Here is a 23,198-nt window from a genome sequence, read left to right as displayed (position 1 = left end):
GATAGGAGTAGAGATAGAGACAGAGATAGAGATAGAGATAGAAACAGAAGCAAAGGACATAAGAGAGAGCTTGTTCTTCTCTTATAGAGCCCCCACAGAGGCAAAAACAAAAGCTGAAGGGGATGAAGGTGATAATGCAGATGAAGATTATGGAAGCGAGCTAGAAGAGTCAATCCTACTCGTAGAAGGTAAAGATGAGGAAGAAGTTCTTGAAGCCTCAGAAGTAGAAGATCCCTTTCTGTTTGATAGAATGATTATGGTATCCTTTGGATTGATTAATGAGTCACGTCATAAGCAAAGCCTTTATAAGAAAAGAAAAATAGGTTTTTCTTTAGCAGTGGCTCTTGTCGCCCAAAGTTACCCTTCCTGAGAGAAGATGATGATGATGCACCTTCCTAACAACCCCCAGCCTTGCAGCTCAAATAGAACACAAAAGGTTCCTATTATGTGACGTTCTTGGATGCATCTTCAGAAGACAAGTCCTCAAGTCAAGAAGTAACTCATCCCCAACCCAAACCAGAAACATCAATGATATCCTTTCAGCCTCCCAAAGAGCGAGCTAATCCTCCATGTTAACCCTCAAACGAACAAGGTGGAAAAGCCAAAAAATCTAAAGCAGAAGACAAGGCCAAGGCAAAAGTGAAACAGAAGACGAAGGCGTGCCGAGAAGAATTTGGAAACACAAGAAGTGTAAAAAAAGTTCTAAATCAAGGAAAAAGGCGCACAAGAAAAAGTGCAAGTCTATAATTTTGTAAAAAAGTGCAAGGTGCACCATGATTTATTTTAAAAGTGCCGGGCTCTCACCCATGCAATTTGTAAAGGTAGATGGGTGGTAGAAAGAAAGCTAGGAAGATAGAAGGACAATGGGAAAAAGGGCCTAGGCCACGGTTGACCATGTAACAAAGGGGATAAGGGGATGACTGCCCAAAAGGGATTTAGGGTTTTGTATATAAAGTTGAAAAGTGAATGAGAAGCTCATTTTTGTGTGTGGCCAAAAGTGGCTCTCCTCTTCTTCTTCTTCTTCTTCTTCTTGCTTGCTTGCTTGAGCTTGTGCTTGAGAGAGGGAGTATCAGAGTGTGAGGGAGTGAGTGTGTGAGGGTGAGGGACCGGGGTGGAGAAGCTCTCCGTCTTCTCCTCTCTTCTTCTCTTCTCTTCTTTTCTCTTATCTTGCTCACAACCATGGAGCTTGAAGCGTGGGGCTTGAGGATGGAGCTTGCTTGAAGCTTACACTTGGATCGTGGAGCTACCAGAGTGCGCGGGAGAGGAGGTAACTCGATCGACATGGAGGTAAGTTCTCTACACCCGTAGAGATAGATAACGTGTCGACTATGTGAGAGATAGCCATTAGTACTCGACTTGGAATGCTTGAAGCAATAAGCAGTCCGTGGGTCTTGGTGATTGATCACCTTCACATTTTGGTTCCATTTCCGAGACTAACGGATTCAAACCTTGAGTGCTTGCATACTCCAAATCGAGCATCGAAGTAGGGTTTCCTACGAACCAGTGCTTAAGGTAGATAGGTAGGAAGTGAAGGAGTTTGAAGAGGTATTCGATATCCTTAGCAAGTAGGTTTTTAGTTTTTTGGATTTGGAAAAGCATGTTGGAGTAGTGTAGATATTTTTTTGTGATTTTGATGCATTAGGGTAGGAAAAAAAATGCATAAAAATAAAGAAAAATAAGCAATAGGATTTCTGTTGTCATAACAAGGCATGAGGGTTTGATTAGTTTGCCGATTTGCATATTGGAGTTTATTTGCTATTCCAGGTATATAAAACTCTTCCCCTCCACCCATAGCTTTGATCTAGAGGTGTGTGCGATAGGCCATGACCTAAATCATGTGATTTGGGTGATTTATTGTTGCCTCGGCCAAAATCGTGCCATGTTCGGCCCATTCGAGTGACCAAAATTCTGGGCCGAGTCCCACAATCGGCCCTTGGCTCCCAACCCCACTCGGACGAGCTGACATTTGGCCCGGTCGAGTTCATAATTCAAACCAATTTTGCATTCGGCCCAGACCCATTCGGACGAACCACTCAGTCCTCGGCCCTGACGACTCAGCCCACCTGATTCGGCCCTCGGATAGTTGCAGTCAAACCAACACTCGGACCAATTGCATTCGGCCTTTTCTCATTCGGCCCTCAACCACTTGGATGGGCCGAATTAGACATTTGGGCCCTACAATTTGGACCTACTGAGCAAATTTGGATTTTTTCACAATTTTAACATGTAGACCCTGAAATCGACCGAAAGACGATATAGAGCCAAAAGCACATTATAGATCTATCACTAGATTGAAATCTAGAGCAAGTAGTTCAAAACTTGGCTATGAATGGTCCTTCAAATCACGCATGGTGTTTAGCGCAACGGCCCTGTGGGCCGGGGGAGATTGTCCCCCCCCCTGGATAGAGAGAAAACATGCATTGTGACAAGTCCTCCAAATTGGATCCTAGTGTAGTAAGGGCTCTCCACAAGCATAGATCCTCACTTGCAAAACAACAGCCAAAAGACCATACCCGAATAAAGACAAACAGAGACCCTAGAACCTCAATGGGCCATTCTAGCCAACAAGGGCAAAAAGGCCATACCACAAAAACCTGTATAGGTTGCGTCCGGATTGCATCTAGTCAAAACAGAATGCAACAACATCAAACTACTGCAAGGATGACTAGGCATGACAATCTTGACAATAGATGCACCTTGAACAACACTATACAGACGACCCAAGATATCAGTAGAGAATCCAAAGCTAGCTGTGTAGTTAGGGATTCAAAGGCATGTATCAGAAGGCTTAAATTTATAAGCCAAGACCTGAAAGATGAAGACATAGTATCGCCTGCTTATCTTAGGGTCAAACTCACTACAAAAAGACAGAATAGTGTCGATGCTCTCATCGATGAAGGAGCAGATTTTAATATTTTGACCTATGAAGCATAGACCCTGCTAGGCCAACCAGATCTCACACCAAGGAATCCAACTCTTAGTCCTTACAGAGGACACCCACAAGCACATATAGGAAAGTGCAAAATCCTTGTAACTATTGAGACTGAAAGCTTGCCTATCCTATTTCGTGTTCCTCCAAATAGTGCTAATTGTGGAAAGAAAAACCTCCTAGGATGACCCTTCAAAAGAGCAACTAAGTGTGAGGCTGATTACATAGTGTAGAGGATACACATGACACTAACGGGGGTGAGGGTAATCACAACCTTTAGCAAGGGTGACCTCGTCAAACCTCGAGGGAAGGACAATGAACATTCTGACATGCTAGGCAAGAATGGTAACAAGAGCAAGGACTTGGTGAAAGAGTTGATAGAAGCGCATGTTGAACAAAGAGAATCAATGAGTGAGGCCATGCTTGAAACAAAAAGGCTAGGGGACAATGCCAAGGATAGGCTTGGGACCCACAAATATCATAGAAGACCACGAAAGAAGCCCAAGCCCTATAGACGAAGGTATAGATGGAGAGCCAACACAATGCCGTGATGGATATCCAAAGTATTGCTACATGCTCAAGGGTATTACACAGGTAACCGATAGATTTGGGTACCAAAACCCCCTACTAAACCACCTCTATTAGCCGAAGGCCAGGACGTAACAAGAGTGAAGAAGCGCAGGAGGAAGTCTAAATGAAAAGCCAAGTCTCGAGTCAAAAACATTGGAGTGATCGAGCCCCTCACGATTGAAATCAAGAAACCAAACGGGACTATTTGAAGGGTGGATCCTTAGCCTAGCGTGCTTGACAAGCAGATATCAGAGGTAATTGTTGAGGGTACACAAAAGCCACTAGTGCCCAAGGAGCCTTTGATTTCCCAAAAGGATAATGAACATCATAGGCACAACATTGCTCATGGTAAGGTTAAATGCCCAACAAAGCAAATGGCAGAATCATCTAACAGCCACAAGCAAATCTTCCAGCCGGTGCCAAGTCCACCTGGGAGTCCCAAATCTCCTACACCCTCTTTTCCTAAACAGACACCAGAAGCACACCGACAGTTGTCAAGTGTAATAGCTCAATCCCAATCTCCATCTCCATCTAAGCTTCCAAATGTCCATGAGGTGGGACATGACACCACCCTTAGCTCTTAGCCTAAGAATATGCTTGTCCAATCCATTGTGACTAGCTCTCGATCTGCACAAGTGAATGCTCAAAGGGCAACAAAAGGCACAACCACTTCTAATCTACCTAAGACTTGACACCACAATCGACTAATAATAGTCGGTCCATTGAACTAGCTGCTACTACTTTCGATCAGGAATCAGAGCAGTCACAGCCTTTGGCGATGACGATGCCCCTTGCGAAATCTGCCCCTATCCATTCACCAATGGAAGAGGTGTCGCAACCAACATCCTTGACACCTCTAGCACAGTCGAAGCACCTAAAGCTTAGGCTCGAGGAGAAACCTCTCGAAGATGTGGCCAAGGAGATGGCACATCTGACCAATCAACCTAGCAAGGTTGTTCAGTAGGTCACAACTACGTCCCATGAGAGCACACCAGAGAAAGAGAGAGCTAAGGCCCAACCAAGCACATCAACGACTGACCTAGTTTAAGATCCCGAGTCTTTAAGGGATACACCTTCATTTCCCAAGAACAAGAGGAGACCACAACGAAAACAACGGCAGTCACAAGTGGTTGTTGATGCCAAGAAGATTGAGACCAAGAGCATGGAAGAACTTGGGAATAAAGCATCAAGTCCACCCACTAAGGAACCCATTGCCATCTCCCCTAACATCGGTGAAACCTCAAACACATCCATGTGTTCTGATAAGTCAAAGCAACCATCACCATTAGCAATTGCTTATAACACTCAATCCATCGACAATAGAACTTGCATTGACCAATCAAGAGTGGATACAACATTGTCACAATAGGGTGACAAATTATACCAGTCATATCCAAGGAGAACCATGACGGAATAACAACAAGGCCTTAGGAGAAACATGGAAACCTAGAGCACATAAGTAATCCCAGAGTTGACCAATCTTGCTCATCTAGGCCTGAGCCCCTAGCTATGCTAAAACTCCTAGAACCTTGCATGAGATAGCAACTGAGCAAGCCCTCATTGAACATAGAAGTGTCACAGAATGCTTAACTGAGTTGGATGCTAAACTCAAAGTATTCGCACGTGTCTACATCCTTGCAGACATGGGTGCATTCCCTAAGGAGCAGCTTGAGGAATACTTGCCATTTCCTCTATCCTGGGAAGAGTAAGAATATATTGACGAGCTTTATGACAAGCTCCTACATAAGCACATGCAACTCATCTCTAAGGAGGAAGTCGATGACTTATGCTTAACTGTGACATTCAACGATGTGCTATGCCAACCAAATCTCTTAGAGATAGAGCAACTAAAGTGACAATCAGAGGATCAAAGTCAATTCGAAAAATGTTGGTTTGAAAACCGCATTACAATGACTGAATTGGGAGCCTTGGTCTTAGAGGAGCAATTGGCCAAATGGCGGTCTCAAAGAAACCCAACCTATGTTGCGTCAGCTTCCTTTCAAGTCCTGACTACCATTAGGGGTATGGACTTAGCCAGAACTAGCCAGGGAAATGCTCTAGTTGATAAGATTCTCACTGAGGAGGAGCTACATGTTGCGAGTAGGCTCGGACAAGGTACCATGCTACTCAATGTAGCAAAATATCTATTGTTATTGAGTAAGCTGCTACGAGTACTAGATGTGTGTGCCACACTCTAATATAATCCTGAGTTCTATAGCTGGTTTTTATCCTCACGAAGCGACATGGATGCATAAATTGTACATAAATGAACAAGGTGTTTTGTGACTATGAATAAAGAATACCCAAGTGAGCACACACACAAGCAATGATAGTCAAGCACATGGAGAAAAGTTTGGGATTGACAGGCTGAGCTCCTAGGGTCCTCCTCTCACCACACATCTAGAAGTCGTGTGACCTAGAAGTCGTGTGACCATTCCCGCCTCCGGGTAGAGAGCATGTAGTTTGGGATTGACAGGCTGAGCTCCTAGGGTCCTCCTCTCACCACACATCTAGAAGTCGTGTGACCATTCCCGCCTCCAGGTAGAGAGCATGTAGTCCTCATGACTGCCATGGGAAGCCATGACCAACACCTTTGAGGGTGCACACGTGGCATCGTCCCTTTCTACAGGCTCTCCTTCCGTTTTCGATCTCCCCTTTCGAGGACGAGCCCTACCCCAGTCCATCACAACCAATCCATGTAATTTGGAGTGAGCAAAGATATACTACTGGTTGGAATACACCCCATGGTCGAAGTAGGACGAATATTATCACAGGGGCTGTCCCTTTACAATGATTACTATGCACTTGATGATCTAATGTTTAATCCCTTTCATGCGAATAATTCCATCCTACCTCAAGGGCTAACCCTTGGTTCACTTTTTGCAGGTTTCTCCATAGTAGCCGTCATGGAGCACCCAGTGCAGCTAGCGTGTAAGGAAGCTATTCGCTGTCATAGGGAGCGTATGACACAAGCTCCTTCGTTGGAGTGCTATGTGCCTACCCTTAAGAGGTATGCACCGAAAAGAGACCCTAAGCGACACTGCCCTAGCCGCAGACCAAAAACTTCCCAGGCCAGAAAAATGAAGGCTTAAGGGAATGCTCGGGGGGTGGCAACCCCGGCCGTGTAGGCCCCTCACCCTAGACGCTCAGGCACCAGGTGCTCGAAAGAGGAGAGGGCAGCTAGAAACAAGAGGGAATTTGATAAATTATTTAAAAGCATTATTGAAACAGCTACGACTAGGGACTACACCATTCGGGTCGTCTTAGCCGATATCTTCCATGCTTGGCCTGATGGAAGCCCCTCACCCTACCTCATACAAATAGAATAGCCCCTATGTTGTATAAGCTTCTTAACAAAGGCCATCTTGCCATAACTTTTGTCCTTAAGTGGTTAAAGGGGCAAGCTCCCCTAACTGTACAAACCTCCCTTACTACTAATACATGGCACCTCTTTAACAAGCGCCGATGAGATGCATTGTAGTCAACACCATAGGATTTAGATGAAGTAATATCTTTTTGCATTGCATCTGTTCATCATAATTGACGCATGTGACTTGCATATACTCTCACAAAGCGTCAAGTGGATGCAGGACGACATAGGTCTTTGTACAAAAGTGTTTAGGGCCCAAGCCACCGCAAGGCCACCAATCTCACAAAGAGCCATGATGAAATCCTCACTGCTGAGAGAAAATCACCCTTGCCAATCGCCCCACATCGCATGGCTCAAAGTATGATCAGGGGCCACTCTCTCTTTCTGGGTCAAACTCTACACTTGGCACTCACGGCAGCTGTTACCTCAATTGTACCAACATCGCACGTTACAAGAGGTTTTGCAAAATCTTTAGTGTATCTCCCCATCTCAACGACTATTTCTCTAGCAACGAGGCCAGGACACAATCATCGTTGTAATATCCATTTCCACAGCCTTTCAAATTTTGACATTTCCCAATTCAATTGAAAGGCTGATAGCCTCAACATATTGCAATGGTTGTACTCAGGTTATTCTTTTAAATTAAAAGAAAAAGAAAAAAAGCATTCACAATCACAGCACGACACCTAGTGGCCCTCAAATTAGGTACGACGAGTGACCTTGGTCGACTGGCTCCGTCCCTAGTCCCCTAGCCCTCTACACATCCCCCACAATTGTTCAGGGCACATTAAGGGTAGGTCATACCTAGGGAGCTTATCTCGCCTATGGTTAGACATGTCACCCTGACCCATTTGCATGATTCCTTTTGTACTCCGTCTTAGTACCATTGCAACCAATCGTGGTAAGCAACGCATGAATGGCCATGCAAAGTGCATTGTACTCATCGAGCAAGCCAGTAGCTACTAGCTATCAAAATTTTGTTGTCAATGTGTTCAATTATGCTACATCGTGTCGTCACAACACAAAGGTTGTCTCATACACCTTCATGTGTACTTCTCCTCAACATTGACAACTTTGCTTCATCCACATGTTGTTACGAGGAACTAGACCAATTGTCTTCCAGCTACGTAATATCTAAGTATGCACGAGCACTCACATAATACATGTACCGCAATATATACATAGTTTGGGTCCTCAAGTGCAGGACAATACTCTCATCTTACTTAGAGTCGACGTGTCTCCCAAACTAATCAAACTACGTCTTGTGCACGATAAGAAGACTAGCACAACCCCATGGAGAGACCACATATAAAGGTTTTCAATTGCAGGTATTGCGGACTCCAACGAAAGTACTGTCACCTCTTTATTAACACTCAACTCTGAATTCTTATCCTTCATCATCCTGCAAGTCCGTCAAAGAATTGTCGCCCGCCCTAGAATCCCCCGAATATCAACACCAAAACCAACCCTTGAGTGCAACTCCCAACAAAAATTGGCCCTATCCCCAACTTCAACAAACCTATCACCAACCAATCAGGCCAAAAAGGTGCCACTAAGCACCTTCATTCGCACCACCACTAAAACTCCTCCAAGGCCAACCACATCAGTCACTTCCACTCACATCTTCGGTGCATGCTAAAGCCTACTACCTACAACGGTGAGTGCCATGGGACTGGCACGTGTCTAAGAGGGGGGTAATGTTAATCCTCAAACGAACAAGGTGGAAAAGTCGGAAAATCTAAAGTAGAAGACAAGGCTAAGGTAAAAGTGAAATAGAAGATGAAGGTGTCCCAATAAGAATTTGGAAACACAAGAAGTGCAGAAAAGTCCTAAATCAACAAAAAAGGCGCACGAGAAAAAACGTGAGTCTATACTTTTGTAAAAAAGTGCAAGGCGCGCCATGATTAATTTTAAGAGTACCGGGCTCTCACCCATGCAATTTGTAAAGGTAGATGGGCAGTAGGAAGGAAGCTAGAAAGATAGGAGGACAATGGGAAAAAGGGCCTAGCCAGCCATGTAAAAAAGGGGATAAGGGGATGACTACCCAAAAGGGATTTAGAGTTTTGTATACAAAGTTGAAAAGTGAATGAGAAGCTCATTCTTATGTGTGGCCAAAAGTGGCTCTCCTCTTCTTCTTCTTCTTCTTTCTTGCTTGAGCTTGTGCTTGAGAGAGGGAGTGTGAGAGTGTGTGAGGGTGAGGGACCGGGGTGGAGAAGCTCTCTGTCTTCTCCTCTCTTCTTCTCTTCTCTTCTCTTCTCTTCTCTTGCTCGCGACAATGGATCTTGGAGCGTGGGGCTTGAGGATGGAGCTTGCTTGAAGCTTGCACTTGGATCATGGAGCTGAGGAGTGTGTAGGAGAGGAGGTAACTTAATCAGCATGGAGGTAAGATCACTACACCCGTAGAGATGGATAGCGTGTTGGCTATGTGAGAGGTAGCCATTAGTGCTCGACTTGGAATGCTTGAAGCAATAAGCAGTCCGTGGGTCTTCGCGGTTGATCGCCTCTACACTCAAATAAAAGAGGACAACAGTTCAAGTGAATTATCAAAAGAGGAGACCACTTTATTAAGATTTGGAGATTATTATCACTATGGATAACAACGGTGGATAGCAAATACCACTCAAAGGCACTTGAAGTATTGGAGGATTTATTCAAACAATGATAAATCTGTGCATGGGAGCTATACCTTAGTAAGCACGGAAGATTATGGATTAGCTTTACGACTGAGAGCTTCTAGTGGCCTGTTGAAAGGAGAAGAAGCACCATCCATCAACTAGTGCTCACAATAAAGAAGGTGTTGTGGTTGGCTAGAAGAAAGTTAATATGAGCTATCAAATGTTAAGGAAGCATAGATACTTTGGTCCCCCCTCTATTCTTCACATGCCTCCTTCAAAGTCCTATCAAGAAGAAGAGTGTGACTGATCTTGGTCTTTAGAGAAATGCAAGGGAGAGGACCAAGAAGACATTGAATCTTTAGAGAAGCATGATTAGCCATGAGACATTGTTAATGAAGGAGCTATCTAGGTAGCTTCATGATCTATCGTAGGATACAATATGCAAAGAAATAGAGAAGAGAAGCATCATTAGAGCAAAGGGCTCTTTCTTTTTTTCAGAAGGGAAAAAGGAAGTGAGACCTTGGCTAGTCTAGCAGAGGAAAAGTTATGTTGAAGAAGAAAATGCCTTTCAAACTGGTCATGATTTGAGTTGGCAAGTGTTATCTTGCTTCCCCTCCTCTCTCCATTCCACAACCTTGCTATCATCAATTTACTCTCGTACTTCAAATATTATTTCACTAGTGTCATTAGTGAGTAAAGCCAAGAATCCTTGAGTTCTACTATTGCAATAATTGAACCTCAACATCAAGGAATCAAGGGACTTTGTAAACTTGAACTTTTTAGAGGAATTAAATGCAAATCCCATCCTTTCCATAGCAAGTCCCATTTTATGCATGGATTTTGAAGAGCACTTAGATTCAAACTCCCATCATTACAAGCTCCCCTAGCAAACATTCAAGGCCATAATATTTCCTTTAGGCCATGAGCATCATTCTTGGCTATAAGAAATAGGATACTAAGTAGTTAATCATCTTCTTCACCTTGTTTTCTAGCTTATCAAGCTTTTAGACATTGATAAGAGCATTGGCAAGCTTCCACACTTTTCATTCAAGGAGTTTTAATGATTGAAGGATTTTATTGTATACAAAGAAAGTATTAACCACCATGATGAGGAGCCCATTACCCAATCAAGTAGGGTATGCAATGAAGGTTTCATTCATCATAAGGGTATGCAATGAAGGTTTCACTCATCATAAGGGCATGAAGCTCCAACTTTGAAGCTGATGAGTACAGGGTTGGATAGTGGCAAATATATTGAAATTTTCATTCCACCAATCTATGAAAGCTTCTTTCTCTCTTGAAGGCTTCATTCTTGACTCTTGATGCATAAATATGTCAGTCAAAGTAGGGTAGCCATGGTTTATAGATTAGATCCTTGGGAATTCTTGCTCTATCGAAGGGCTCTTTAGTCTTTAGCATCTCCAAGCATTTTAGGATAGAGATTGTTTCAATCTTTCATGAATGGAGACATTATTGCTCTCTTGATGACCTAGGACAGTAGTGAGGCTTAAAAATCTCTTCTATTCTAGAGAAATCAAAGGGCTTTCATCAATTACTTGCTTCGACAATTGTGCCTAAGGCTCAAGGGCAACCATTTCATCAAAATTAAACCACTTTACTAAGATTTGGAGATTATTATCACTATGGATAACAATGGTGGATACCAAATTGTGTGCGAGAGAGAGAGAGAGAGAGAGAGAGAGAGAGAGAGAGAGAGAGAGAGAGAGAGAGAGAGAGAGAGAGAGAGAGAGAGAGAGAGAGAGAGAGAGAGAGAGAGAGAGAGAGAGAGAGAGAGAGAGAGAGAGAGAGAGAGAGAGAGAGAGAGAGAGAGAGAGAGAGAGAGAGAGAGCCCTATTTCCCCTTAACTCCATTGTGGAGGAAGAAAAAGCAAGAGAATGTTGCATGGCAACTTTGCTTTCCTTGTAGTGTTGCTGAAAGGAGTGGGCTAGTTGCTAGTAAGGAAGATTAATTCAAGAGTCTCATGGCAGGGGGCTCGTGCAAGACCTAGTTCTTATAACAAATTTCTTGATTGATATCATTGGCTAGAGTGCATCCTTGTTTAAACTCAAGGGTAAAATAATGGCTAGGTGTGTCATTCTCTCTCCTTCTGTGCAATGGTTCCACCAAATTGTGGACTTATGTGTGGCCCTTAGATTGCAAGTCTTTTCTCTCCCCTTGCACATGGGGCTAGTCTCTAAGGGTGGCCAGGCTACTATCTAAACAATAAATGTGCATGGGGCTTGTCTCTAGGGCAATTGGGCTAATATCTAAACAATAGACATGTGCATGGCTAGTCTCTACCTAGGGGGGACCACACAAGCATGTTGACATGGCCTGAGTATCTACTATCATTATTAGAATGTATGATGCATGATATGTTATGGAACAAGGCCCCACCCTCAACACTATCTCCCATGGGGTCTTAAAGATTTTAAGACCTTGAAGAGTTGGGATCTACATCCCAAATTGTACCCAATACACGTGGGCAATCATGACCCCTACTTTTTGAAAAAGAAAACCCATCCCATGCTTTTTGATAAAGTAAGCCTATCTAACAAAGTCAACCCTATCCACCAAAAAGTAATGATAAATTTTTTTGATAAAGTAAACCTAGCTGAAAAAATAACCCAATCCATCGAAAAGTAATTATCAAAAAATTATTACCAAAAATTGACCTGGAAAATAGTAAATAATAGTTTAAAACTTGCAAATTCCAAGATGTATACAATGGATAATGTAATGGTTAAAGGTTTGCATTGTTTTTGAGAGGTTGTACATTTAAACCCTCCAAATTTTTATATCTTTAAGCTTCTTTCTTTGGTAATTTTTTGTTTCTCCCTATAAGTTATTTCCTTAGAATTTTTATTGCTCACTAGAAATTATTTCCTTAATATTTAAACTTCTCTCTTTGATATCGGGTGCAATTTGGGATGTAGATCTCGAAGCAGTTTTCGCAAGGGTTTCTAGAGGGGGTTTTTGATGGTTTTCTCTTAAAATCAAAAACCGGTCCGAGCCACAAGGACTGGTTTCGAGTTTTCAATTTAAAATCCAATTTCAAAATGAAAACCGTCTCACTTGAAAACCTCCGTTTATTTTGGGACAATCAGGTGCCTCTATGCTCAAAATAGCGCAAAGTTCATCAAGCCCAACACAACAGTTACAATTTTGCACCGATGGCGAGAAGAGGGGCTTGGTGCAGTGCCTCCCCCACCCCCTTAGCTCCTTTTCAGGCCACTCTTTGGTGCAATTCTTCCTGCCATCTATTCTTCTTTGCCGTGGTGATGTAAGCCTTGATTCGATTCAGCTTCCCTTTCTACTTTCAAGCCCAACACCTTCATCTAGCTAGCATGAATGAAATGACTTCTTCAAGCTTCAACACACTTGTTGAGGTACGCATTCTATTGCAACAAAATATTGCGCTTTCTCCATAAACCGGAGCAACTTATTCAAGAAATCTCATCACTCGCAATTTTGCAAGTCTGCAAGAAGAATGGAAGATTCAAAAGAAAAGAGGGGCGCAACATCCAGGTCGCCCCCTTTGAAGGATTTGGTTCCTTCTCTGCCTGTCAGGCAGCATCTCGACACGTTTAGGTTGGTCCTCTGCATTTTGCCTATCATGAAGATTCACACAATGTCTTGCATGTACTTCTATTCGTTGCAACATCTCTGATTTCTATTGATCATGGCATTTCTTGAGAAGAATGATCTCATCATGTGCAATCAATCATGCATATTTACAATATGCTATGACCGGTGATCACTTCATGCAACTGCATTTCCTGCAGCTTGGCAGGTGGAACATATGTTTGGTAATTGTCGCAAATCAACTTTAATATGCCCCTGAATTCAGAAATTGTAGGCAATTATCTGTCAAGTAGAATTCTTTTTTGTAAAATGAAATTTGATTATTTGCATGTCTCTCTCGTTCTCAAATGTAGTGCATAAATTTCACTTTAGAGATAACTAGAGATGGCAATCTATGCGGTGTGTGACCTCTTAATTTCTCTCAGTCATCTGCTATCATTACATTGCGTGTACTATCACTATGTCCTATGTATTTAACTACAAGTTGCATGCATTTCTTGCAGCTTGGGAGGTGGAACATATGTTTGGTTATTGCTCCAAATCAATTATAATCTAGCCCTAATTTCAGATATTGCATGTGCTTATCTATGAATTGGCACCCTTTTTTGTACAATGAAATTTCATTATCTACATATCTCTTTGGTTCTCAAATGTAGTGCATAAAATTCATTTTGAAGATAAGCAAAGATGGAAATTTGTGCAATGTGCGATCATTGAATTTCTCTCGGCCGTCTACTATTATTACATCGTGCATACAACCATTATGTCCCATGTATTTAACTGTGATTCTTATGCACGATTTAGCAAACCATAGTTATACGTGACATTGAATGAGTTTTTATTGTAATGGAGCTAACTTTTGGGTTCTGAATAGAGAACTTGTCATTCCATAATAGTTTTCTTTCCTACAATGCACTTTATTGATGAATCTCACAAGTGAGATATGTGGTGCTTCTATTTATTGAAGTATCCTTGATTTCTCTATCGCTAAAAATCTATTTGCTCAATGTTAACGTGGTTGCAGCCTCTTATAGTGATGACTGCCTTCATAGTAGTTCTTCTCACAATGTAGTATAACATCTCTTACTTTCTCCTTGCATAGCTATTTGCCTCATGCCATCATGCTTAACTGTTGTTTTGGTTGATGCTACACGTGTTTGTCATTTTCAAGTGCCTTTAAATAACTAGGTAGAATTCATTGTTTTGATCTCCTTCGGTATGTCTTTTGTTTGTGGCGATTTGATAGTGGCATGTCTTCCCAAGAGTGGTCACAGAATGATGAGGTTGAAGGTTTGGATGACTCGTTTGTGCCTTCATCTCAGCTAGAGGATAATGTACACGGTTCTCCCTTTGACAATGCTTTAGGGTTTCACAATGTGGCACGACCACTGCCAGTTGCACATCGTAGCAATATTGCATTCTCAAATGTCAGACCTTTTGGCTCGAGTTATGTGCTCCCTTCTCTCTTGCCCCAGTGCTTGTACCTCCACCCAGGCCATCAAGGGCTTTTGGTGGCAATCCATCCCTCATGTCACCATCCATCCTACTCCAATATTTTGGGACATCTACTCCGCATAAGGGTCACTCAATGCCTGCCCCTTTGGAGATCATGTCCTCATTGCCTCTTCACCAGGGCCACACAATGCCTATACATGGACAAGCCCATCGATTGAACTCCCATCCAACTCTTGCATCATCTCCATAGATGCATAGCATGTCTATGCATGGCTTTCCCCCCATTCACAAACTTGCTACTAGGCATTTGGGGATGGTGGTAGAGGGCCCATCCCATTCCCCTCCAAGTAATCCAGCTTGTGGTGCAGAGAGGGGTGTACAAACAAAGTAATGCACACCACAAACAAACATTGAGGAGCAGGCATAAGAGGTTGTAGATACATCTCATGAAGAACAAGCACAACAACAAGTTCCATAGAGTAGTTGGACAGGCGGGGAGACTTAGATAGCTGTGGAGGACTCATAGAGACAATTAACTTGGAATATTGGGAAGCCGGTGAGACGATTGTTCTCATTAGGGCAAAGCTGTTGAACTTGGATGAGATGATAGAGAATGGGCATTTGCCACCTCACATTCGAACTACTAGTCATAGGTGGGACTACATTACTGAGCAATGTGCAAAGTTTAATGTTTGTAGGAGCGGGAGACAATGCAAGATAATGTGGAATAAAATCCATTGAGAGTGGAAAACAATATATGACTATGAGAAGAAAATTCCATCATGCCATCCATCATATTGGCAAACGTCATCTTGAGAAAAGAAGTCTAGGAAGCTCCCTACTTCCTTTGATGAGCATATTCATGATGCCATTGAGGGAGAGCCACATAGTTGGCCAAAGAGTTGTGGATCCTAGGGATGATGTGGTTAACACATCCACATATGATCCAAGTGGCCAAAGAGTTGTGGATCCTAGGGATGATGTGGTTGAGACATCCACATATGATCCAGGTGGTATTCATTCTTTTTAGTTCTTTGCTTATGCAATTTATGCTTCTAGAGTTGCTAAGAACAATCGATGCTTCTTTATGTTTTGAAAACATAAACGTGTCTAACATAAAGATTTGATTACTTTGAATTGCAATGTAGCCATGGCTAGACAAGCAACTCCAGCCAACAACATAGATACTGATCCATTTGTCTCGCAAATGAAGGGCCGAATGATGCTATTATTGAGCAAGGTCTTGCTAAAAATTCATTGATAGATGGACACAAGCGCTGGAAACAAAACATAACAACATTGGGCCGAGACTTAGAGGAGACAACAAAGCAAATGATGGAGCACTTTGACAATGATAGAGCAACTCACCGACAAAATGAGAGAGATGCAAATGAAGTTATGTAGGAGCTGGCAGCCTCTATTCGGTTTTTATATGAAGTAGCCACTTTTATGACTTGTAGATAGAGTCCTCAATTCATTTCATGGATTGCAATCTTTCAGGATTTCTTGCTTTATTGGTTGTTTGTAATCCAATCATTATCTTGAATACTTTGAAATGATTTTCTTCACATGTTCTCACTAGACATTGTCTCATTAAAAAGTGCATTCACTTGTAATGCCCTCAATACATTACTTCTCCAGTAAACATAGATTCAAAAGATAATTGTGGCAATCTTTTAATGTGATGTAATGCACAAATTCAATGAAAATTACTTCAAGACCCTTTAAAGAGTTGTGGAGACATGGTAAACAATGGAAAAATAAATATAATGTAGGAGGGATAGAAAATCAATGGGGGCCTTTGCACAAGATATATTGTGCTAGGCAATCCCTTTGGATCTTTGTCGTGAAAGATCTTGTTGGTTTCCGTACAAGAAAATCAACATCATTATAGTTTGCACATATGTGCTCTATCATCTCATCCCCTTCCATGCAGATATTATTTTGGGCACAACACATACAACTGTGCATTTTGCTAAAAGCATGGGTGATGGCCTAGAAATCTTCCCATTAAGTATCTCCAATGCAGTTTCAAGCGTATGAATGCTCTTTCCACTACACTTCATGTGGAGGCAATAACATAGTCGTATTCTTTTTCTAATTCTATATGCGGCGATCGGTAGGGTGTCATTATGCTGCCATGTAAATCAAAGCCTCCATCACTTATAATGTATTCCCCGATTGAGAATTCCCCATCAAAGAAGTGTGGCCCCAAGAGATATTGCCCACTAAGAGCTCGAGCATAGAAACCTGAATTATAGAATATGCAGCTATCATGTGTTGCTCCATGGCATCTAGCATAGACGTCCATGAAGTGATAGTCCATGTCAACCACACATTCAACTGACATAGAATAGTTTTTGTGTTTGTCAAACTAGCTAGATGCACTTACATGTTTGGGCTTGTCCATGTTAACATGAGTCACATCCATTGCACCTAAACAGTTGGGTAGTCCCTTGAAAAGCATAAGCCCATTTTTTACTCTTTATATGCTCTCTGCATCCTGAGCCATTCGCACGAAGCACGACCTATGCATCGATACCGCATCAACAAACTTGTAGACAATAGTGAGTGCCACTTGCGAGCCAAAGCACAACTATCGCCACCATCTTCTCAACTGAAATAAGCCTTTCACAAATGCTTCTAAGCAAGAATGGAATGTTTCCTTGTTTTAGGTGTTCATGCATCAAGCTTGCTAGGTACATGAACAAGGAAATTGGAAAATGAGCTGCAAATCCTTCTTTTGTTATTTTTGTGTGACATTCATTGTCTTCCTAGCATTTTTGGAAACGTGTTACTCCATAGTGTATGTTGTCATCTAGGCATTCACGATTTTTTGCTGTTAATCTCAGTCTACCTGCATTGAAGAAATAGGTGTATGTAGGGCTATGTGCTTCGCCATGAATAGGGAAGTCTGTTGTTTCACTATAGCTTTGTTTGCAAAAACAGGAAGTGAAGGGAGTGCCATGGTGCTGGTTATTGAGGAATAGTAGGGCGCATAGTCTGGCGAGATGTTGGTGGATATTTAGGTTGGTTACACACCAAATGACGGATGTCCACTTTGTAAGCTTTAACCAATCAAAACACTTAGTTAAGGGTGGGGCGTCTGCAATCCTTTACACACTGGAGAGGACATGACCTGTTATTTACCTGCTAGACAAGTGAACTCCCTCGCCCACTTTGTAAAGTGGCTGTCAAGGGTGCACTTTTTGCATTTGCAACCAATCAAAAAATTCATAAGTTTATTATTTTTTATTTTTTTACAAATTGTGTTTATTTGGTGTGTAAAGGTATGACGCCCATGTCCGTGCCTAGTTTCAAAAAGCGCCTGCTCACACTCTGGGCGGGGGTTGACCGTCCATCACTTAGTGTGTAACCAGCCTTAGGACAGCTAGGAGGAAGAGCGCCCTCTTTTTTCATTTAAAAAATAGGAAGGGGTTTCTGAAACCCCCACGTAGCCTGCCTGTATTTGGAAACGGTTTCCGTCTAGGAACTTTTATGGACACTGTTTCCAGATGGAAACGACTCTTGGGGGTTTACTTTTTCAAAAAGTAGCTGTCACGATTCCCCGAACTTTATCGGGTGCGATTTGAGTCGTAGCGTTGAGGAGAGTGCACCGAGAAACGGTCCTCGATAAAAAAAAATCAGACCGAAGAGAAATTTAGTGCATTTTGGAGCGGCTTTTCTTTCTGTCTGTGTGGCCAGCTTGGCCTGCGCGCAGAGGAAAGGCTCCATGCCATGCCATTGCCAATTTTAAAGAATCAGGCAAGGGACATGCTCTAAGCGGCAGCACAGGCACGGCGAGGTGGGGGGGGGGATACATTTGGTTCCTCATCCTCGAGCAAATCCCAGGTATCACTGTAGCAAGGGTTGTGCATTTGGGGGTTGTCTAGGCTTATATCCGGATCAAAGGTATCGCAGAATTGTCTTAGTGTGTTGAAACAGAGGCTGCTGTTTGTGCCATTGTTTGCAGAGAGAAGCAGATATGGGCTTACAGGCTGGTCTGCCGGTTGAGGACAGGAAGGTCAAGGGCAGGCCCCTTGTTGTTGGCTTGCAGCCTATCGCGCTGGTGGATCAAGCTGCACGGGTGGACTGGTCTCTGTTAGAGTCCATACCAGGCGAGAGGGGAGGCTCCCTTAGGGTATGACCAAATGTCTCATTGATTCCTTCAAATAGCCATAGAGGCTTGAAGCTGTTTTAGCTTGCCAGCCATCACGTTAAAAGGCAACCTGCGAGCAGATTTCACTATAATGCATCTTTATTCGTGGAATTGCCTGCAAGTACTGTAAGGTGACGCTTTGTGCCTTCTACGCCTGGGAATGCCTGTCTTGCATTTACTTGTAATGTATATTTTGCCTCACAGTATTCTAAAGGAGGACACCTCAAAGCCCGTATATATCAAGGAGGGCATATTTTTGCCTTATCCGTGAGGTACAAAAACATATCAAAGATCCCTTGCCAACACGGGATTGGGTTTCATGAACAGCCAGGCCTATTAGAAAGCTGGGCTTAGGAAGTTAATGTTCTCTGAGGTGTACTCTTCAATGGTGCTGTCTAAAAAGTGTAACTTTGATCCTGTTCCCTTTGCTAATAATGCTGTTTTTGTTGCAGTTAAAAGCTTTTTAACTACAATCGTTTGTCTCACGAAGCTTTTGAGGATGACTTGCTCAGCTGGATACAGGTCACTGCAAAGGAGATGCAACACATTCTCAATGAAGTCAACCTGCACACATTACCCCAATCTGGTGAGGATGCTGCTGTGCGAACTCTGGCAGGTGGGAGTGTAGCAAATACAATCAGGGGTCTAGCTGGATCCTTCCGTGTACCTTGTGCAATTGTTGGAGCCAGGGGTGATGATGAACAAGGACACATGTTTGCCGAAAACATGAAGTCCTCTGGAGTGCATCTTGATCGACTGAGAGTGAAAAGTGGACCTACTGGCCAGGTTTGTAGCTTGGCTAAGAAACCAATGGGACTTGTATTTCTAAAGAGCAAGAGAACACTATTGACCACCTATATGTGTTTTCTATTTTTCCATCACTAGCTTCCAAAGTTAATACTAACTACCTGAAAGCAGTAACAGAAATTACAGAATTATGTATTCTTGCCAACTTCAAGTTACTCTTGAAAGTTCATGCTTGAAAAGTGCATACAACGAATGTTTTTTCACAAACTCTGTGCAGTTTTGTCCCTAGAGTCATTTGGTTCCTTACCCTTTTTCTGTTTGTTTTATCACTTTTCGTAAGAAATGACACTAGTGATATAGAGACATGTGCGCACTCAATCTTCATAAAGTGCTAACTCTTAAGGTGGTTTGAGAAGTGCTTTGTCAGTCTCAAACAATTGTTTATATGGCCGGTTGTTTTTGTGTGAAAGTATTTCTTTATAAATATCATCATCTATTTGTTGTCTCATGTCTTATTTGTTTGTAGCAGCACACTCTTTGAAACAATGTGCTCTATTAGGGTAATCAAAGAGTCCTAACAGATTTTTTTTTTCTCAGAGTGTACTGTTTGAATTTAATTGTGTTGGACTGCGATGATTAACGTAGCATTTGTCTATAATAATGGACTCTTGCAAGGATTAGCTTACCAAAAAGTATTTATTATTGTGTTACTTCTTAAAGCTCTAGCTTTATGGTCAAGACTTGGACATTGAACATTGGCAATACAGGGATGCCTATGTGGACCACGGTTGCCTTTGTTCTGTGTAGCACTATGTCAAATGAATGGCATCTTAGGGTTCCCATTATATCTTTCCTTTGCACTTGGACTTTTCAGTAATGCATCTCAGACAACGGCAACAGGTTGGTCCAAGTACTTGATATCCACCTTAAAGTGATTGCAAAGGGGATCATCCACCAATTTGGTTACTCCTTTTGCATGCTTGACCTCTATCATAATTGCAAGCGTACGTTTTTAATGCCACTTTCTTGTACTCCAACTGTAATGCAGCTTAATATGTTCCAGTTTTGGTGTTGTTTCATCATGTTGTAAGGTCACAATCTGTGAAGTGAGATGGAAGAAAAATCAAATGTGTATGTATGGTACATTTTGTTTCATATCATATGCAGATGACAACAGCCACCAAAGTTTGTCTGTATATGTAACAGATATGGTCCATATGATGCTCAGATGGCATTGTCCACTAAATTATTGTGTCAAACAAGTACATGTGGTTCAATGTGTTTTCATGCTGTTGAGGTTCTGGTTTTGGTTGTATATTTTGCAGTGTGCCTGCCTTGTGGATGAGGAAGGAAACCGAACCATGCGGACCTGTCTATCAGATGCTGTTAGGCTTCAAGTAATTATCAGTCCTGAATTATTGGCAAAATATCCATTAGCAACTTTGTTATAGTAGGCAAAAGTCGCATATCCTAAGTGTGTTTGCTGTTTCCTGCTGGTAGGCAAGTGAGCTAACTGGAGATGATTTTCTGGGCGCCCAGGTATCGAACTATTGCTTTGAGTGATCATTGATATTCCATTTGCTTAGCTGCATGGTTTTCCTCTCAGAATGACAGGTTAGAGAATCGAGAAGCTACCTTTGATACTAAAAAGTTCTTGCTGGTGACAGTGGATAGTTCTAAATGGATATGGTCTTTATGGGGAAGAGTTGGTAGAGAGAGCAGTTGATCTTGCCAAGCAAGAAGGTGCCCTAGTGGCAATGGATCTCTCCAGCTTTGAAGTACGTTGATGTTCATTTATTCAGTAGCTAAAATTGAACTCAGTCAAATTGTTCATTAATTTCTCCAAGTGTGCTGTATATACAACATATTCACTTGTTCATGTTTTTGTTTCATTTCTGGTTGTTGGTTCACGGTTTGTAAAGGTTGATTGGCTTAATTTCAGTTTACATGTCAAACAAAACCAAGGTCTTCTTTAATTTTATATTACTTGAGTCTTATCCCAGGTATGTAGGAAGTGCTGAAAACTCATGATCTGCATACATTCATCCAAGTCTTACGCTTTCTTAGTACCAGACTCCCACTTGTCCTTAGAGGGTGGTAGCAGTGGTTCTCCAACTACATCCCTTTGAGACAATTCTCCTAGTATCACTGTGCAACTTGCTACCAGATTAAGCACAGTACTGATGAATAAAGTGATGGTTTGAAGTTGAGAATATCATGCTGTCAGAGTTGTAGATTGTCTTTATAAGGGTGGTACAGGGGTTGCATATAAGATCCCTTTGGGGACCTCCAAGTCTTTTGTTCTAACCCATCCTTTTGTGGGCAGTATCATGTTCGACTGGCTGCCAGATTATTTAACTTACTGATGGATAAGGTAGTAGTTTGATAGCTGTCATAGTTCGTTAGAACATATACAGATGGCAGGCATATTCATCTTTTTGTATTTCACATGCTCCTTGATTGTTGTGCTTTCACTTGTTTTTCTTCTGTTTTCTTGGAGGGGGCCGGGTCAGGACTTGCATTGCTTCAATTTTCAATTTGGGTTTTTCAATATTTCTGCACAAAACTCAAAAGTTAATTTTGAGTTGTTTCAAGTCAGGTGATTCGAACTTTCCGGGCTCGCTTGATGCAGTTATTAGAATCAGGGAAAATAGACTTGTGTTTTGCCAATGAGGATGAAATAAGGGAGCTTATGAGGTAATTGAAATAAGAGAATCACTTGCAATGTTAAAAGATGCATCTGCTGATAAATACAACATATGGATGAAGTTTTAAGACTTGAGCTATTACGCTCCTGATAAGGTTGGCTGTTCATTTAACAGGGGATCAGCTCAGAGTGATCCAGAGCAGGGGCTTGCTTTCCTTGCCAAGTACTGCACATGGGCAGTGGTTATGCTGGGTTCCAAAGGTTGCATAGCTTGCCACAAAAATCAGGTCGGTGTGCGCTTCCCCAGCTCCTGGTGTTACGAGCAGCAGATTGTTTTCTACTTGCTTGCCTTGCGTGGCTGAGTTAGAAGCTTTGCATTACGTGCATGCAGGTTGTTCGAGTGTCTGCACTTACTGTCAAAGAAGTGGTAGACACAACAGGTGCAGGAGACCTTTTTGCTAGTGGATTTCTTTTTGGAATGGTAAACCAGTTATCATTAGAAGAATGCTGCAAGATAGGGTGCTGTTCCGGAGCTGCAGTAGTACAGTTTCTTGGGGGTGAGATAACCAAAGACAATATAAGGTGGATGCACCGGCAGTTGGAATTGAAAATTCTGCCATTGAATGGATTTATTCAGGCCCCAAAGTCGTTTTCTGTCAAAGGCTAAATTGGCCTTGTTTATTGCTCAACCAGTTTTGCCAAGTGAGCTGCATATTCTAATTGAAGCCTGGATTATCACCCTAAATGGGTTTGTATGCACCAAGCTGAAGCTGTTGTTGGCATTAATCCAATTCGTGATGAAAAAAACCTGGGATGAATCAGGCTGATACAGAATGTGTGATTTGATATCTAGTTTCAAATTTAACATTTAACATTCATTTTTGTGGTGGTTTGTGCTATGTTAATGCAACATTTGTGTGCACATTACCTTGTAAAAAGTCCATGAACATAGGGGTGGTTTACATGAGTACTGTCTGTTTTATTTTCAACTTGCCCTGTAAATGCAAGCGCTATTTTGTTCTAAGTTTACATCAGAAACTCATTTAAAGGTAAAGGCCTTCTTACATGTTTCCTTGCTTTGCTTTAAAGCGTATAGATTAAATGTATCAATCGGGCTTTGC

At 42.1% G+C, this 23,198-nt stretch overlaps 1 protein-coding gene across 6 annotated transcripts; it reads left to right on the top strand.

The window, feature by feature from the left end:
• Positions 1-12,816: 12,816 nt before the first annotated feature.
• On the top strand, positions 12,817-22,959 carry LOC148029709 (pfkB-like carbohydrate kinase family protein). Of its 6 annotated transcripts, none has more exons than XM_087686008.1 (9): positions 12,817-12,873; positions 12,963-13,075; positions 19,196-19,469; positions 20,756-20,827; positions 20,931-20,969; positions 21,098-21,208; positions 22,030-22,127; positions 22,253-22,364; positions 22,469-22,959. In XM_087686008.1, the coding sequence occupies exons 1-9, from the start codon at positions 12,832-12,834 to the stop codon at positions 22,742-22,744; spliced, it is 1,137 nt and encodes a 378-aa protein (XP_087542134.1). In that variant the 5' UTR covers positions 12,817-12,831; the 3' UTR covers positions 22,745-22,959. The 6 variants fall into 6 exon arrangements, with proteins under 6 accessions (XP_087542134.1, XP_087542135.1, XP_087542136.1 ...); XM_087686009.1 differs by lacking the exons at positions 12,817-12,873; positions 12,963-13,075 and adding exons at positions 18,111-18,376; positions 18,498-18,665 and having other exon boundaries at positions 19,206-19,469; XM_087686010.1 differs by lacking the exons at positions 12,817-12,873; positions 12,963-13,075 and adding an exon at positions 18,530-18,665 and having other exon boundaries at positions 19,136-19,469.
• The last annotated feature ends 239 nt before the right edge of the window (positions 22,960-23,198 follow it).

Source organism: Lygodium microphyllum, chromosome 10 (assembly GCF_053477565.2).
Source record: "Lygodium microphyllum isolate KBCC chromosome 10, Lygodium_microphyllum_v1.1.10, whole genome shotgun sequence".
NCBI lineage: Eukaryota > Viridiplantae > Streptophyta > Polypodiopsida > Schizaeales > Lygodiaceae > Lygodium > Lygodium microphyllum.
Note: the sequence above shows the minus strand (reverse complement) of the source record. Positions and strands in the feature narration are given on the sequence as shown.

Coding starts and splice junctions, on each gene's coding strand:
- LOC148029709 (XM_087686008.1), top strand. CDS start 12,832: ATGAATGAAATGACTTCTTCAAGCTTCAACACACTTGTTGAG. Junction 20,970..21,097: donor ATGATTTTCTGGGCGCCCAG/GTATCGAACTAT, acceptor TGCTGGTGACAG/TGGATAGTTCTAAATGGATA. Junction 22,365..22,468: donor TAGCTTGCCACAAAAATCAG/GTCGGTGTGCGC, acceptor ACGTGCATGCAG/GTTGTTCGAGTGTCTGCACT.